Here is a 16,332-nt window from a genome sequence, read left to right as displayed (position 1 = left end):
TTCAGGAGGAAGGAGAGATGGTCTTAACACCACACCAATGAAGGAATAAAAACCTCAATAGACATGCTGACGAGAAAGCACGTCCATGACTCAGCATCCAGAAAGGGCAGATTCTACTATCCTCTGAGTGAAAAACTTCTCATTGCCAGACTCCTAACTTATTTCTGGTAGGGCAATTAAAGAGTCTCTATCACCCAAACTGTTCTCTATCTTGTTATACATTTTTAAAGCACGGTTGATAATTCAGGCTGGTTGTTTGTTATAGCAAAAAATGCCATTAGCCTGAAGTTTATTTTCCCTTAGAAAAGCATCTTTAGACTGAATAGCTATCATTAAACAGTAACAGGATACAGGGCCTGATCCAAAGCCCAGTGAAGTGGATTTGGGGGGAGGGGGGGGGAGAGATCTTTTGGTAAATTCAATGGTCTTCGGATCATGACCAAAAAAAAAAAAAAAAAGCAACACACACACAAAATAACTGAATGGGAAAAAATCCATGGGAGAGTTGCAGGTGGAATAGGAAAAGTCTTGAGTGTAATGGTGTGGTGTCACAGAAATCACTGCCACATCAAACATGCAGTAGCCTTAGTTATCAGATTGCACACCTGTGAGTTATCAAAGTGATAACCGTTACTACTGATAGCTAATGAAGAAAGCAGAATTGCCCTTCTTTTATGAAGTCGTAACTCTTTTCCTCTCCAGCTCCTGCATCATCTTTACCAGGCTAGGCTGCCAAACATTACAGCCCTTTCTCAGAATTCACTAGAATACCAAGCTCAATCAGCATTACCATTGGACAGGTGATGACGAATGCTACCCAGCCAACAAACAAAAAAGTGCTCAGGATGATTGTGGCCATGTCTTTCAGCATGGAATCTACGGGAGCCTCTGGCCGAGGTACAGGCTGACTGGGCTTCTCGTCAATGTCCTTTGGAACGGTAGGAGGCAATTCTTTTGAGGAACCTTCAACTATACCAATAACCTAGGAAACACAGAAGACTCCATCAGTTCAAAGTCTCAATGGATAATGTATTTTGCAGCTGTACTAGCATATATAACGTACATTTCAATGAGGGACCATTTCTTAAAAGCTTAATGATGTGCAAGACTCTCTTGGATGTAATGGTGGCTCACAGCAAAATTGGTCAATATTCTGAGGACCCTGCAGTTCATTTATTCAATGGACTATTTCCACTGAAGTCAATGGGAGATTTGCATGTGGAAGGAAAAGCAGGACTCAGCCTTAAGTCTGATATCAAGAGTTCTATAACACAGAATAATGCCAATGACACCCCATGGGAGGGTACTGTGCTGCACTTCCACAAAGAACTTGGGAAAATTCCCTACACTTTTTCCTATAGAGTCCAAGTTCTCCCAAAATTTTCATTTCCCTCCCCCTGTAATTTTCCAGTGGCTTCTTCAGTTATTCAGTAATACGATCAGGTTATTCACAAACCTCCTCAAAACTGGCTTTATCAGAGTCAGCTGGAATCACATTTTCATGCCGTTTAGGCAAACTGCTTGGAAATTTCTCCAGGATCTTTGTAGGGGCTGATAATGGTGTTTCATGGTGCCCTTTAAATAAAACAACATTTGTTACAAGAAGTGTTCCTTTTTAGGGCAAACATGCTTGATTTTGGCATCTCTGCCAAGCAGCAATACTCAGCATTAATAAAATGGCTTGAGGCCGTTACAGTATGACAGTTTAGAATAAAATGAGGCTCTCCGATATGTACCTTAACACCAGAGCGCTGTCCCTGTGGAATGACCCAAAGCTTGGAAGATTTGGGTATATATCTGAAAACTGTTACATGCCCTTTGAAGTGAAGCAATGCTCTTGCTCTTAAAGGCTCTAAACCTTCAAGTATTGATTATGGCCACTGACTCCAGCAGGACTTGTGCTCAGGCTCTGACTGCAGATTTGGACCCTGACTTTGTCTCTTGTTGAAAATAAATATTGAATAACGACCCATTCAGTGAGCATTGCCCATCTTGTGCACTGAATGAGACGGGGGCCTTTGGAAAATATAGGATGTGATCATGTAATTAAAAATTGTATCATAATGCATATGCATAAGGGGGCCAAATTAGGGTTGTAAGGCAAACTTAGTTCTGGCGTCCTCTAACTTTTGAGTGCTTGACTTTGCATCTTTTAATGTAGTGGTTTTGGATGTAATTTAAAATACTTTGTATATGGTAACAATAATCTCTGTTTGGATTATTGCTTTTGTCCACCAGAGGACAGTGCAACAGAGAGCAGGTGGAATATTACTGACTTCCTGATACCTATTAACAGCCAGTGGTTCCTCCAATAGTTGAGTTTCTTTTCTTTCAATCCTGCTGAAAATTTTAGATCCGTACTAGGAGTGATAACACACTCGCCATTGTCTTCAATAGTAACTCCTTCTGTTTTGGGGCCCTCTAACAGAGGTATGGCTCTGCCACGGGGCTAGAAAGACAGAGATTTATTATTACAGTTAACAAAGCACTATATCGCTACACAATACTTTACAAAGCCTCAGAGAATTTACCAGTCTAACTCGGACAAAAGACATGGGACAGAACTCAAAAGTCATATTAGAAATACCACAAGCTTTCCCTTGGAATTAAGTAAATGTTTAACTCCGAATATTTTATTGCTAAATTACAGGTGGGAAGCTCTACATTACTTTGGGGTTTATACTTCATATACCATGCCTCTCGTACCGCAGGGTCAGAGAGTGCTAGCAAGCAACAAGTTACATGCCAGCAATGCAGTAACTGCAGGTAAACATGAGCCATTATGCCCTCAGCCATAGTTCACAGAGCCTTAGACATTAGATCCTGCATTATTGAGAGAAGGAGTCTTGTTTAGGAGGTGGGGTTGCCCCCCTCTCTTTTTTAAAAAAAAAACACCACAGGAAAAAGGATCTTTATCTCCCCACAATGCCAGCAAATAAAACCTTGCTTTAACATCTCATCAAAATGTTGGTGCTTTCAACAGTATGAACTGGGTGGCAACTTTAACATCAATAACCACAACACATTGTCAATAGTGGTAGAAACAGCCTTGATGCAGAACTTGAACTCACACGCTCTGGTTCAGATGTGAGAGGGCTTCCGTCCCAGCTCAGCCACAGAGAGACACTTCCTGACTAGCTATAATATGCTTTCCTAAATTACATGGTTTGATTGATATCCTGTCACTTTTCAACATTTCCCTGCTATAAAGGATAGGAATGCTGTACAGGAGACTGACTGTGGGTAAGAAGCCCTGCACTGATTACTCTCCGTTCATATTTGGAAAGGGATCTTCACAACCATAAGGACTATAATCTTAGTTAAATAATAAAAGCAGTTCACAGAGGACTCCTGAGCATCTAAGACTTTTAAAATAACAAATTACAAATCAAGGAAGCCACAGCAAACCATGAAAATTTGACAATCCAACCTTATTTCAAGAGCAGTTTCCAATGCTGTAAGTAACATTTTAATTATGCTTTATCACAACAAGATCTAGAATCACTAAATAACCATAACTCACAAAGATTCATTGTATCTATATTCTGTGTGTATTATGGCTATTTCTCATTTGAATGAATTTAAGTACTTAGCAGATTTAAAAATAAAAACCACTCCGTAGATTTGAAAAAAACATTTTTTTCCCCGCTGAAACCGACACTTGCATTTTTTGCTATGACAAAGCTGTGATTTTTCCAATGTTTTGCCAAGACAAACAGCCTTAAATGATAAGTAGAGATGGGCCTAAACACCCCAACATTACAGACAGGGTAAAGGGTCAGATCTCAACTTTTCAGCATAGAACCATACATAATACTAGAAAGTGGGCTTTTCAAAACATGGTATCAAAGTCCTGAAGTATCTAACTTACCACAATAGCCACTCCTTCATGCACCATTGATGGAGATGCATACAAGCTTGTTGAGTATTTTCCTACATAGAGCGTAGGCCTAGAACAACAACAACAAAAATTAGAAAGAAAGTTCAAAATGGCTGCTTTTATCACCCGAGTTACAAACTCAGTCAGACACTGTTTTAGAGACTCTTAAATTTGAATCACTGGCATCATCAGCATTTATTTATTCCTGTACAAACACAATGTTCAGTAAATGTTAAAGAGTAAGGCGCCAATTATATAGTCTCTCCTTCTACTATCTTGCAATTTATAGAATAGCAGCTCTATTAAGTAACTGAATAGAAACACAATTTTTAATTAGAGTACTGCAAAGCACCATCAAGTCAGACTCTGAAAACAATACTAATATTTATACTCACGTCAACTTGCTCTTGGTCTCTGTTTCCTTCGGGAAAGGATACTTCCACTTAGTGATGCGTCCAACCTCCCCAGACATGAAGGTCAGGTAGCGCAGTGTTTCTATTCCCACGTTTGTGTGCATTACTTTCCGTAGTCCTTCACGCTGCCAGATGTAAAAAGCTACCACCGGGGAACCATAATTCTGAATCCACAGCACATCCCCAGACTCACTATCCACAGTCACCACCAGCCCGTCTCCGTTAGATACAAAGTGGGACATTTCTAAAACATACAAATACACAAGAGGTTATCTGGGTCTCCTGCTTATTCATGGCTATAGTAACACATACATTAGCAGTACTTGAACCTTAAATGAGCTACTAAAATCTGTTAGGGTTTGTCTACAAGAAGATGTAGTCCATGGCAAGCCAGAGTGTGACTCTACGGTGCATTCACTGCCCACTAACTGGCTGTGTGGACCCTGCTACTGCGCGCTAGTAGTGCACTTGGACATAGTGCTGTGTACATCAAAGTGCACTACGAGACTTTTAGTGCTTGGTAGCAGGGTCTGCATGGCCAGTTGGTGCATAGCAAGCTACTGCGCTGTAGATTCACACGTTGGCGTGCCTCACACTGTCTCTGTGTAGACAAGCCCTTAGACTGGTTCATTTTATATTGAAAAAGACTAGCCCTAGTGTGTGGCTCAAGAGTTCTCGAAATTATCCTGACATAAATACATTCTTCTCTCTCACCAGTAGAAATAATATATTGTTTAGTTTCGCTCCTCAGCATACACTTCTAAGGACTTGCAGATCTGCCTCTTCTTTACATACAGAGTAATCATCATATAAACCACAGTATCTCCAAACACACATTACAAGATAGCACCACTCCTGTATAACTGGGAATTCCCAGCTAGGAGGCTGAAAGTTCTTCCGTGCTCTATTTAAAATGACCAGATTCAGAATACATACAGCCCAATCCAGCAACACAGTATGCTAGGGCAGGCCCCAGCACCTGCACACAGCCCCCCTGGAGTCAACAAGTCATCCCATTGCAGGACTGGGACCTTAACTGGGAATTAAAGAACAAAACCATGTCATGCACATTTCTTTTTGTTTACTTCCATTAGAAGCAACTCTGACATTCAGGAATTAGGCTGAAATATTCAAGATTTACAGGGAAACCCCCGTGACATTGGGATTTAATGCTGCCTATTCCAGAGTCAAACATTTGTTTAAAAAAAAGCAGTATCAGCACTGAAAAGCTGCAGACATTTCCCAATAAGGTGAACGGGAAGGTAACTGTTTCCATGTAAAGTTTGTGATTTACCGTAATTTGGGGGCACACTCCCATTGTGCAGTAGTTTTGCAAGGTGAAGAAATACCCACTAGGAATCAGAACTGGAAGGTTCTTGTTTTTATTTCTAACTCACTTACCTGATGCTCTCTTCCATACCACAGGACAAGTTTTAAATTTCAAGTGTGTTTTAAAGTTATTCTCTCTAGATCACAACCAGGCAGTGCCATTCTCCTGATCCACATGAAGCCCCACTGTTTTTAATAAACTTAGCCTCAATAGTTACCTCTTCCAAAATTTCCCCTTCCACACAATAGCTGTAAAGAATGTTATCATCATCATCAATTCTGTGCTCAAACAGCAGGCACTGTAATTCTGGGGAGGATACACTGTATTCTTCATACATAACTACTGTCCTACTCTAATAGTCATATTATTTTGCACTATCACACTTGTTGAGATCATCAGGTGTAAGTGCAAATCATTATCAATAGTATCAACACTAATAATATTTTGCATTTCTTTAGTGATATCCAACTGATGATGCCAAACATCAAGCTTTACAAATATGATTTAAGCTTCTCAACCTCTTTATGTAGCAGGGAATTATTATCCCATTTTACAGCTATGGAAACTGAGGCGCTGAGAGATTACATGACTTGCCCAAGGTCACATAAGAAATCTGTGCCAGAGCAGTAGGGCCATCCTTTCCCTGATTGGACAAGTTAAAGGCTTGCCATAAATGCACTCAGATTGAAGAAAAGACTCCAGGATTAAGCGGCTGAATTGAGTTTTTCCCTGGGGAGCGGGGGGGGGGGGGGGGGGGGGGGGGGGGGGGGGGGGGAGGGGGAGGGGGGGGGGGGGGGGGGGGCGAGGGGGAAGGGGGGGAAAGAGAACAGAAGGGGGCAGGGCAGAGCAACTCAAAAAGATCAGTGTGTAGATACAGAGGCAGGGGGGAGGGAGGGGTTGGTTCTGCCCATTGTCAGGATATTGGAGCTATCGCAAAAGTGAAAAAAATGCAAAGGACAAGATCAAAGTTCTTACTGTATTTCACATCTTCATCAGGTACAGTGGCTGCATAATCAAAGTAGGTGGCATTCCATCGGAGCTCCTTATTTTTGGTATCATACATTGTAATAGTGTATTCTGTTAAAAAATACACACTCTGTGAAAATAATCCTTTGAGACAACAGAACTAGTCACCTGTAATGCCAGACACTTCTCAGGACAACACACATCCTGCTTTTCATGTTTTTAGCCTTCTTTTAGGTTTTTCCTGGCACTCAGAGATATAGTCACACCTCATGGAACTTAAAGACAAAACTAATTTATGTTCCACTGAAATCTACTGCTCAAAAGGAAGCTCGGAAGACAAAAAGCAATAGCCAGTGCTCCAATCCATATTATCAGCTCTTTGTACTTCTTCCTCCAAGACTTCTTCTGTAGCATTCCTATCTAATTTTATCTACAACCAATCCCTCCATTTCAAAATTAGCTGCAATATGTTCTGCAACAGAATTTTTGCAATAAAGATAATTTTAAAAAATATTCTTAAAAACAGATTAATCTACAGATCTAATGGCAAATCTCTAAACACAGCCTACAGAGAGACATCCCAAATATAGGTCTTTGGTCTATTTTAATCTTCTTCACTTAGAACGGAGCATTTGTATTTTCAATATGACAGCTGCTGTCTCCATTTCCCCAACCCATTTATTCATGAAGACCAAAAGCTTCAGATGCAACCAGGGCTACAAGCTGCTAGCATGGTACATCATTGAATTAAAAGAATTTAAAAGTGTCTTACCGGTTCGCCCAAGATACAGGAGGGATGTTGATGGACAAAGGCTTTCTGCAAATGAAGACGTTAAGGTTTGTTGTTTCTCCCCAGTGACAAGGTCTATCACATACCAAATATCTTGCTTCTTTCCTGAAATCACCAGTTAAATTGCATTACTGTTCAGTCTGAAAATTACTCAGATACAAAATCCAGGCTCTTAGAAAAAGCTTTTTTGATTTGAGAAGTAGTTCTCTAGTGGGCCCATAGTTTGGGATTTTTTTCATGGAAAATGTTTAGAAGTTTTTTTGTTAAACAAAATAATTTCGGACAATAATCAAAACTAGAAACCAAACAACACTGTTGTCCCCTCATTTAACGTTACTGACTCCTAGCAGGTACTGGCAAGCATAGTGACAACATTTCTATGATATCCTTATAAGCACTATCACGTAAAATAAGGTTATCACATTCACAATATCCAATTGGCAAATGGTTACTGAAGAGAGTTTTGAGGTTTGAAAATCCTTATGCTAGGAGAGGAAGAAGACTGAGGTGCTGTTTGTTGTAGCACAGTATGGTGGGAAGGAATTATCAGTTTCTACACATGTAGGAACAGTAGCACAATGGAACAGACTGCCTAGGGAAGTTGTGGAAGCTCCTTTGCCGAAGGTTTTCGAAAGGAGACTGGAGTCATCTGTCTTGGATGTTTTAGACATAACAAATCCTGCATCTTGGCAGAGAGTTAAACTAGATGACCACTGCGGTCCCGTCTAACCCTATGATTCTATGATTCCAAACTGATAATGGATTTTAGTCCTCATAACCCAAATATCAGAGCCATAGTCTGTAGCAGCCTAGGTTAGAAGTGTCAAATAGTTAACCTGCTTCCCCCCTCCCCCCCAAACGGTTTGTGATGTGAACTGAACTGGAGAGCTAGAAGGAAGGGAGAGAGTGCAGATTTCTTCCAGGTCTTCACAGATGTGGTGTCATCTCCAAAGATGCCAACCAGGCAGAATAACGTAAATCCCCCTAACTATTAATGAATCAGGAGATCTGGTTACAACATGGTTAAAAACTGTAGTGTAGATTCAACCTAACCATGACCATGTAACCAGGCTTCAGATTTGAACCGTCCAGGACCGTACCCCAGTTAGGTCTCGCCTACACTACAACTTAGAACCATGTTGTAACTCAATTTCCTGACTCAGTTATAGTTGTAATATAGGCAGGGGCCTTTGGCTGGCTGAGGCAAGTACATTTATAAGCATGAGAAGGTGATTAAATATACCATATAACTGAGCTAAATATGTATTTGTGTCTGAATAAAGTTAATTACATTTTCTGTAGTGGAAGTGTAACTTTTTTTTTTTTAAGGCAATGCAATGGTTTGAGAAGCTATTCTCCTTCTAAGGGAAGGCAGTTGACTTTTTATCTTCACATGTCAGTAAGTGCTGTATTTAACAGATTCTCTATCAGAAAATATTACGAAAGGCTATAATTAACAGCCAAGGCTGAGATGACATTTTCATGCAAGAAGTCATCTGTCTGGTTTAGGCAGTTTGTATTTGTCAGTTGCTGTTGGGTAATGTTGCAATCTTTTAAATCAGTTAACCCATGGAGAGATTAACTAGAACTTACCCATGTACAGAATCCCATCTGAACTGCGACAGGGTGATGCCTGCACCAGCTCAGGGATTGTAAATGGAAGTTTCTAGGGGGAAAAAAATGAAAAAGCTCAATTAAATCATAATATTTTTACACTTTGAAATTAGTGCGATTTTCCCAGTTGTGTTCAAGGGAACAGGGAACCAATACAGCTCATGTGGGGACTTCTCACTGTTTTACTACAAATGTAACAGGAAAAGGAGGAAATATTTATAGAACAGAAGACTGGAAGCCAGGACTCCTGGGTTTTATTCCTAACTCTACCTCCGACTTGTGCAACCTTGTCCATGTCCCAACACTGTGCTTTAATTGCCCCATCTGTTAACGAGTATACATATATTTACCTGCCTTGCAGGGGTGCAACATTAGCATTTGCAAAGCTCAGCGATCTTCATACAAACCGGGTTATTAAAAAGGCAATGAATTATTATGATCGCCAAATTCTATAATGCTCTTGGGCATGTATCACGCCTACATATTCGGTGAACAACCTTCCAGGATTTTAAGAGGCCTTCATCAGGAAGAGAAAAGTGACAAACAGAAGTGTTGCACAAACACAAGAGAGGCCAGGACTTTAAACAGTGAAATTACTTCCATCTAGCTTGGAACATCTACAATGATGCATCCAATCAGAATATTTTTACCTGAGGAGATTAACAGGTGAAAGGAAACATGATGTTCAGGACTGATCGCTACCTAGATCTACCCACAAAGAGCACCAAAAATACATACACAAATTAAGGCCACGTATCTGGGTGCATTAGGAAAAAAACCTGTCAGTAAATACTTCTCTGTTCAACAATAAAAAAAAGTTAAAGTTCTAAAAGGAAGTCATAGCGGCTGCCAGGAAAAGAAACTTGTGGGAAGCCAAACATTTTATCTGAGTTTCATCACCAAGCTGTTGCTTTACTCAAGTGTTCAGCTGACATCTGCGGGGTTGACTATTTCGATGCAAATATTTTGGAAGGGTTCACAGTTTAGCCTGCTTACTAAGTGCTATAACAGCACCTGCTATTTAAGACAGCACAGAATCCGCATTTATCCTAGTATGGGTTGGACTTCTCAATAGGACTGCTAAACATTTTATTTTTTTCAGGCCATAACTGAGTGTGCTGTATTGGATACCTCTCCCTCCCAGGATGCTGTGAGGATTACTTAATATCTGGAGAGTGCTAAAGAAGTGGTGTTATCATCATCATTACATTAGCAAGTACTACAAAAATATCAAAGGTGGGTCAAAGCGGTCTGCCTTTTGTTGGTATCCTCAAGCCAAAGGGGTTTTCTGAAGCTCACAAGGAAGGCTGTAAATGTTGCCTGTCCTAAACTACAGGATGACCCTCTGACCCAGCAAGCAGCGCAACTCGAATGTTGTCATTCCAGGAATTTGTATCCTAAAATTGGCACTGAACAGTGCTCACTAGCCAATGTTGTCAGGCCTTCCCAAGAAATACTTGCTTCCAGTAAATGATTCAAAATGTGGGCAGCCTGCAGAACTTTACAACGCTGCCAGGAAAGCAGATAGTTGGGAAAGTAATTTAAGGACCTACCCTTCGTGCAATCTAATTAGGGTGCATGTGCAGACAGATTAGACACTAGCAAACCAAAATATACTCACAGTTAAGCCTTCATTATTTTTGCCACCAAGTGTATATAAACTGCCATCGTTTGGGTCTGGAAGAAATGCTGGCCTAGGAGTTAAATAGTGATTATAAATAAATCGAACACATTACACTTGTCACCAAACAGAGAAGCAGCAATGGTCAGTGTGTGTGTCCTGGTAAAGACCATTTGACATTTGCTTGTTGACTTTAGAATATCTGGTTGTTCGAAACACTTATTAATTGAACATCAAAGAGAATGAATATCAGAATTGGCACAGCCTGTTAAACCTAAGCTATTCTCAATAGTGTTCCTAGTCCAACTGAAGATGGGTTGTCCAGTATGAATACAATGCAGAAGGCCTTGCAGTATAGGGATCATAGTTCAAATCTAATTTATATATAGCAGCAATAAAACCATCAGTAAAATATACAAACAAAAGCGGCACAAAAGCCAGGGGACAAAAAAGCCTGCCCAAGCCCCACTGCCCTGAGTGTGGGGGGCCAAAGCCTAAGCACTTCAGGCCCAGGCAGGGGACCTGTAACCTGAGCCCCGCCACCCAGTGCTGAAGCCCTAAGGGGGTTGGGCTCAGACTTCAGCTCTGGTGACCCCATTAAAATGGGGTCGGGACCCACTTTGGGGTCCCAACCCACAGTTTGAGAACTGCTGAGATAAGGTACTTAAACTAAATGTTTAGAATCTGAACACTGTTCCCCAGCAGGTTACGCTATTTTCCAGGCTGTTCAAGTCAGTGATCCTGAAACAGGCATGGTCAACCTGCATGTGTTCCGGACATGTGCTCCAAGCATGGTTTTTGGAGAGAGAAAGTCTGAAGGAAGGACATTTCATTTGAATCCTACGAACAGGGAAAGTTTTTAATCTTTAACCCCATGTCCGGTTACCTGTGGTATTTCAACGGTTCCCTATTTTAAACTAAAACCAAACTTCATGATGTCAGTGAAAATCAAACAAGCAATAGAGGGCTGAAGTAAACAGAGAAAGAGAGACTTACTCTTCCACGTGTGTTGGCACCTGGAGTACAGGATCTGCACAAACAGAACATGCAGGAGTCAATGTATAGGCAATTAAAAGTCATGAACTCACACCAAACCCAGGATTAACCATTTTGCGAGCCACGTTGGGTGTTTGAGGGAGTCATCAATAGGAATGTATAGCATCATAACATTGCACACATCTGACAATGCAAACAGGGCTTGTAATTTATTGTATACCTCTGTAAGCATCAGCAGGGCACTTTTGCTCCCTATAAAGCTATCTTTGTACTCAGTGCTATCCGCACTCCTCCACTCTCAATAGGTAACTCCCCAAACCATCAACAGGAGGGGATTCACATGAAGCAGCAGTGTCACATCATGTCATGAGTCATCTCTGTATCTTTCCTTGGCCACAAGCACACTACATGGCATGTAAAGGCACCTTTCTAGCATGCAAAAACTATCTCTTCTTCTAAAACAAGTTCCTTGGTGTCTGGTCCTTGGCTGCCCAGAAGGAAGCTGATCATAATTCCCAAGCAGCCACAATGACAGGCTTCCGTGATCAATTTTATTTCAACACATGTAACATTCATTAACGTTAATGGGTCATGGAGACTAGAGAGAGGAGAATATAAATCTTAATGTCTGAATGCAAAAGGGCCTGCTTAATGCCTCTTTCATATGTATTTTATGATCACTCACTATTCTGTGTCTAAGCAGACAGGCAAGCATACTTCCTTAGCGAACTTCACACTTAATTTACGATGCAACTTGTAAACTGAGGACCTGGTTCTGCTCCCATTGAAATCAACAGGAACACAGCCACTGATTTAAGCAGGAAGCAGATCAAGACTTAAACCAGAACAACCCTCTTCAACTTCCTATTCCCAGGGAAAATATATGGGATATGGAATAATTTAACAAATTAAAATGTCACTGAAAAAACCCCACAGTGTCCCAAGAACCTTCCTTCACATCTGTCTGTGACAGAAAGGATCATCTGAACACTCAAGGAAAAGTGCATTTAAATGATGTTTGGGGAAGTTTCACTGGAAAAATCCATTATTCACCCCTCAGCATTGACAGTTCTCATGATTTTATTGCAAGTCTCGCAGTATTTAGTATTTTTCTTAAAGCCCGATCCCGGATTTCCTGTGATTCCATGACAATTACAGCTTCCATTTAAAAAAGGGAATTTCTAGACCTTTTGGATGCAGAGGAAAGCTTGAAAACATGATTCCTAAAGGCTCTCACAAGTAGGCATATTAAAAAAAAAAAAAGTCGAGGTTGTTTTTGTTTTTTTAATCTCCTGATTTTTTTAGGCTAACTTCATACTGTTTTGGGGCTTGAGGTCTGAATGCCTGGGGTTGACAATACTGGTACCAACATACAGAGATACCCAAGTGTGCAGCATATACTCTTGTGTGCAGCATTTGAAAGAGGACTGTGTGCACAAAGCATGCATCCTTCACCCTCATCTGTAAGAAAGCTTTTAAAATAAACAAGAAGGTTCTTGCTCCCAAAAGATAAAAAAATTAAAATAATTCAATGAACAGAGAAAACAGATTAAAGTTGACCAAACAAGCTACTGCAAAAAGCAACTCTTATTTATCTTTTACACCAGTTCTCTCTCCACACACACACACACACACACAAACAAAATGATGCAAGAGGAAGGAAATAAGGGCTCAAACATTCGCTTATGAGAGACTTTGATTGGGAAGCTGGCACATGTACTAGAGATTTCAAATACACTACAGTAATAGCAGAGCTATGCAAGATAAGGGCAACAGACTCATAATTCAGGGTGCCTGTGGACACCCTGAAGTCCCTCCACTCCCCATGTACTGCAGCGCACACACTGCTAGATCTGAAGAACAGTAGCAGAGCTTCCCCCACACCTTCAGCCATTTCTTCCCTTCCACTAAACAGCCCCACAGAGCTGCTGAGTTCAAAATGCAACAGGATCCAGAGTTTTGTTTGCTTTTTAAATCCTAAAAGATGACTGAGTAGGTTCTTTCTTAAAGCAGACAGAGCAGTTTAATTCAAAAGCACATAAAGCTTCTGGAAGAAACCCAATTCATGGGTGTGAAGCCAGGGCTCTGTTATGCTGTTCAGCAATGTTACACTTGTAGATTAGATCGCCCAGGGAGGCCATGGCAATAAAGTGTTGATGCCCCTACACACTAGCCCAGGGGTTCTCAAACTGGGGGTCGGGACGCCTCAGGGGGTCATGAGGTTATTACATGGGGGGGTCACGAGCTGTCAGACTCCACCCCACACCCCGCTTTGCCTCCAGCATTTATAATGGCGTTAAATATATAAAAAAGTGTTTTTAATTTATAAGGGGGGGGGGTCGCACTCAGAGGCTTGTGATGTGAAAGGGGTCACCAGTACAATAGTTTGAGAACCACTGCACTAGCCTGTATATGTCATAGAAAGCAGAAACCAGGACACTACCTACTGAAATCAATCATTTACTTAAAGATGAACTATCCTAGTACACCTCTACCCCGATATAACGCTGTCCTCGGGAGCCAAAAAATCTTACCGCGTTATAGGTGAAACCGCGTTATATTGAACTTGCACCGGAGTGTGCAGCCCCCCCCCCCCGGAGCACTGCTTTACCGCGTTATATCCGAATTCGTGTTATATTGGGTCGCGTTATATCGAGGTAGAGGTGTAATTATGGTTGGTCGAGGCAGGACAGGGATAGGGTTTAGACAATATAATGTACTGCTATATTTGATTTGTTGTGGGCCCAAGTGCCACAGCAATGAGCCCCAAAAGCAATTACATTTCAAAGACCTCTGAAATAGAGCAGCTAAGTGATTCCTAGTTGTACTATGTCCACAGGCCTGTTGGGTTAATCAGAATAATTTTTCCACCCAGCTACATAGAAGAACAAACTGCAACAACTCATTTCCATCTGTTCAGGGGAGAAAATGGTCTGAACAAACCCAGTTTTTTCAATCTTCCCTCATAGGTCATGTTTTCAAGACCTTTAATCATTTTTGTTGCTCGTCTCTGGAATTTCTCCAATTTATCAACATCTTTCCTGAAATGTGGCGCCCAGAACTGGACACAATACTCCAGCTGAGACCTAATCAGTGCGGAGTAGAGCAGGAGAATTACTTCTTGTGTCTTATTTACAACACTCCTGCTAATACATCCCAGAATGATGTTTGCTTTTTTTGCAACAGTGTCGCATTGTTAACTCATATTTAGCTTATGGTCCACTATGACCTCCAGATCCCTTTCTGCAGTACTCCTTCCTAGGCAGTCATTTCCTATTTTGTATGTATGCAACTGATTGATCCTTCCTAAATGGAGTACTTTGCATTTGTACTTATTGAATTTCATCGTATTTACTTCAGACCATTTCTCCAGTGTGTCCAGATCATTTTGACATTTAATCCTATGCTCCAAAGCACTTGCAACCCTTCCAAGCTTGTTATCATCTGCAAACTTTCCATTTAAATATCCATCTAATACAGGGGTTCCCAAACTTGGTTCACAGCTTGTTCAGGGTAAGCCCCTAGCGGGCCGTGAGACGCTTTGTTTACCTGAGCGTCTGCAGGTACGGCCGCTCGCAGCTCCCAGTGGCCACGGTTCGCCGTTCCTGGCTAATGGGAGCTGTGGGAAGCTGATTTCCAAATCATCTCCTCACTGAAGATGCGTAGCAAAGAAAAAGCATGAGATGCCTGAAGTAGGGTTTGGTTCAACTCAACAATAAAAAAACCAAAGACCCCTGTGAATTAAAGAGTGATCAGAAACCATACGTGTCCATCAGAATCCGGGTGAGACAGACTAAAGGGAGAAAGATAGGACCACTATAGGCTAAGGTATTTATAGTCACAATGACCTCACAGGAAGGGGGAAAAATTGTTATTTGGTGATACGAGAGCATCATAAATCAGCAGTAAATGGCAAATGCTTCTGTTAAGTCAAACTTTAATTCAAATGTTACAAGCACTGCTTGAGGCACACACCAAGTGACTTTGCAAGTTCTTGATGAACTGATTATGTACAGAAATTTCTGATGTGGGAAGACATAAGCTGCCTTTGGTAATTTCAAAGATTTATATTGTCAGTCTATCTTCAGCAACGGTACTTGAGCAATGCTGCCAAAAGCGCTATCTATGATCATCGCTTCCTCAAGTGATCGCTCATGATGATAAACCTGTACACTTTGGTTTTGAAATGGTATATTTATTTTTTGGGTTTTTATTAAACTCAGTACAACATTACACATTTTAAAAATCACTTACTCCCTAGTCTAGACAAGTTCTTAGGTGACTATTTCTTGCCTCAACTCTTCCTTTAAACTTTTCAGACATTTTTAGTCTAAGGGTCTCTTATTTATATGAATGTGAGAAGTAAGCCCATTGACAAACATGGTGTATAACTAGTGAGATCTGAATCAAGTTTCAACTTTTCTATTACACTATTTACTGACATACTATAGCATACACTCAAAGCTAATTCCAAATGTCACCTTTAATTTAAAGGCTGCTCTCATCTTCTTACTGCCAAAATCCATCATAATGTGTTACTTTACACCTTGCTTCTAAACGGAACTGGAAAGGATGTGGTGCTTTTTCTTCATATAGATGAGTACTTCAGGTTTTTCAACTAATGTATGAGAAAAGGCTTTAACTGATCTGAACAACTGCAGGAACGGTCAGAAGGGTGTGTGTGTGTGTGTGTGTGTGTGTGTGTGTGTGTGTGTGTGTGTG

The 16,332-nt window shown here is 40.9% G+C and overlaps 1 protein-coding gene across 1 annotated transcript in view; it reads right to left on the bottom strand.

The window, feature by feature from the left end:
• The window catches only part of ERN1 (endoplasmic reticulum to nucleus signaling 1), a 56,793-nt gene that overhangs the window by 11,072 nt on the left and 29,389 nt on the right, over positions 1-16,332 (bottom strand). The window contains exons 3-12 of the mRNA XM_024192559.2: positions 11,611-11,644; positions 10,615-10,687; positions 8,973-9,045; positions 7,362-7,484; positions 6,599-6,700; positions 4,276-4,537; positions 3,872-3,950; positions 2,287-2,449; positions 1,457-1,575; positions 791-982 (exon numbers count right to left, since the gene is read on the bottom strand). Coding sequence (XP_024048327.1) covers positions 791-982; positions 1,457-1,575; positions 2,287-2,449; positions 3,872-3,950; positions 4,276-4,537; positions 6,599-6,700; positions 7,362-7,484; positions 8,973-9,045; positions 10,615-10,687; positions 11,611-11,644 — 1,220 coding nt within the window. The remainder of the gene's footprint in view (positions 1-790; positions 983-1,456; positions 1,576-2,286; positions 2,450-3,871; positions 3,951-4,275; positions 4,538-6,598; positions 6,701-7,361; positions 7,485-8,972; positions 9,046-10,614; positions 10,688-11,610; positions 11,645-16,332) is intronic.

The sequence above is a fragment of the Terrapene carolina genome, unplaced genomic scaffold (assembly GCF_002925995.2).
Source record: "Terrapene carolina triunguis isolate 2854851 unplaced genomic scaffold, T_m_triunguis-2.0 Scaffold192, whole genome shotgun sequence".
In the NCBI taxonomy this organism is placed as follows: domain Eukaryota; kingdom Metazoa; phylum Chordata; order Testudines; family Emydidae; genus Terrapene; species Terrapene triunguis.
Note: the sequence above shows the minus strand (reverse complement) of the source record. Positions and strands in the feature narration are given on the sequence as shown.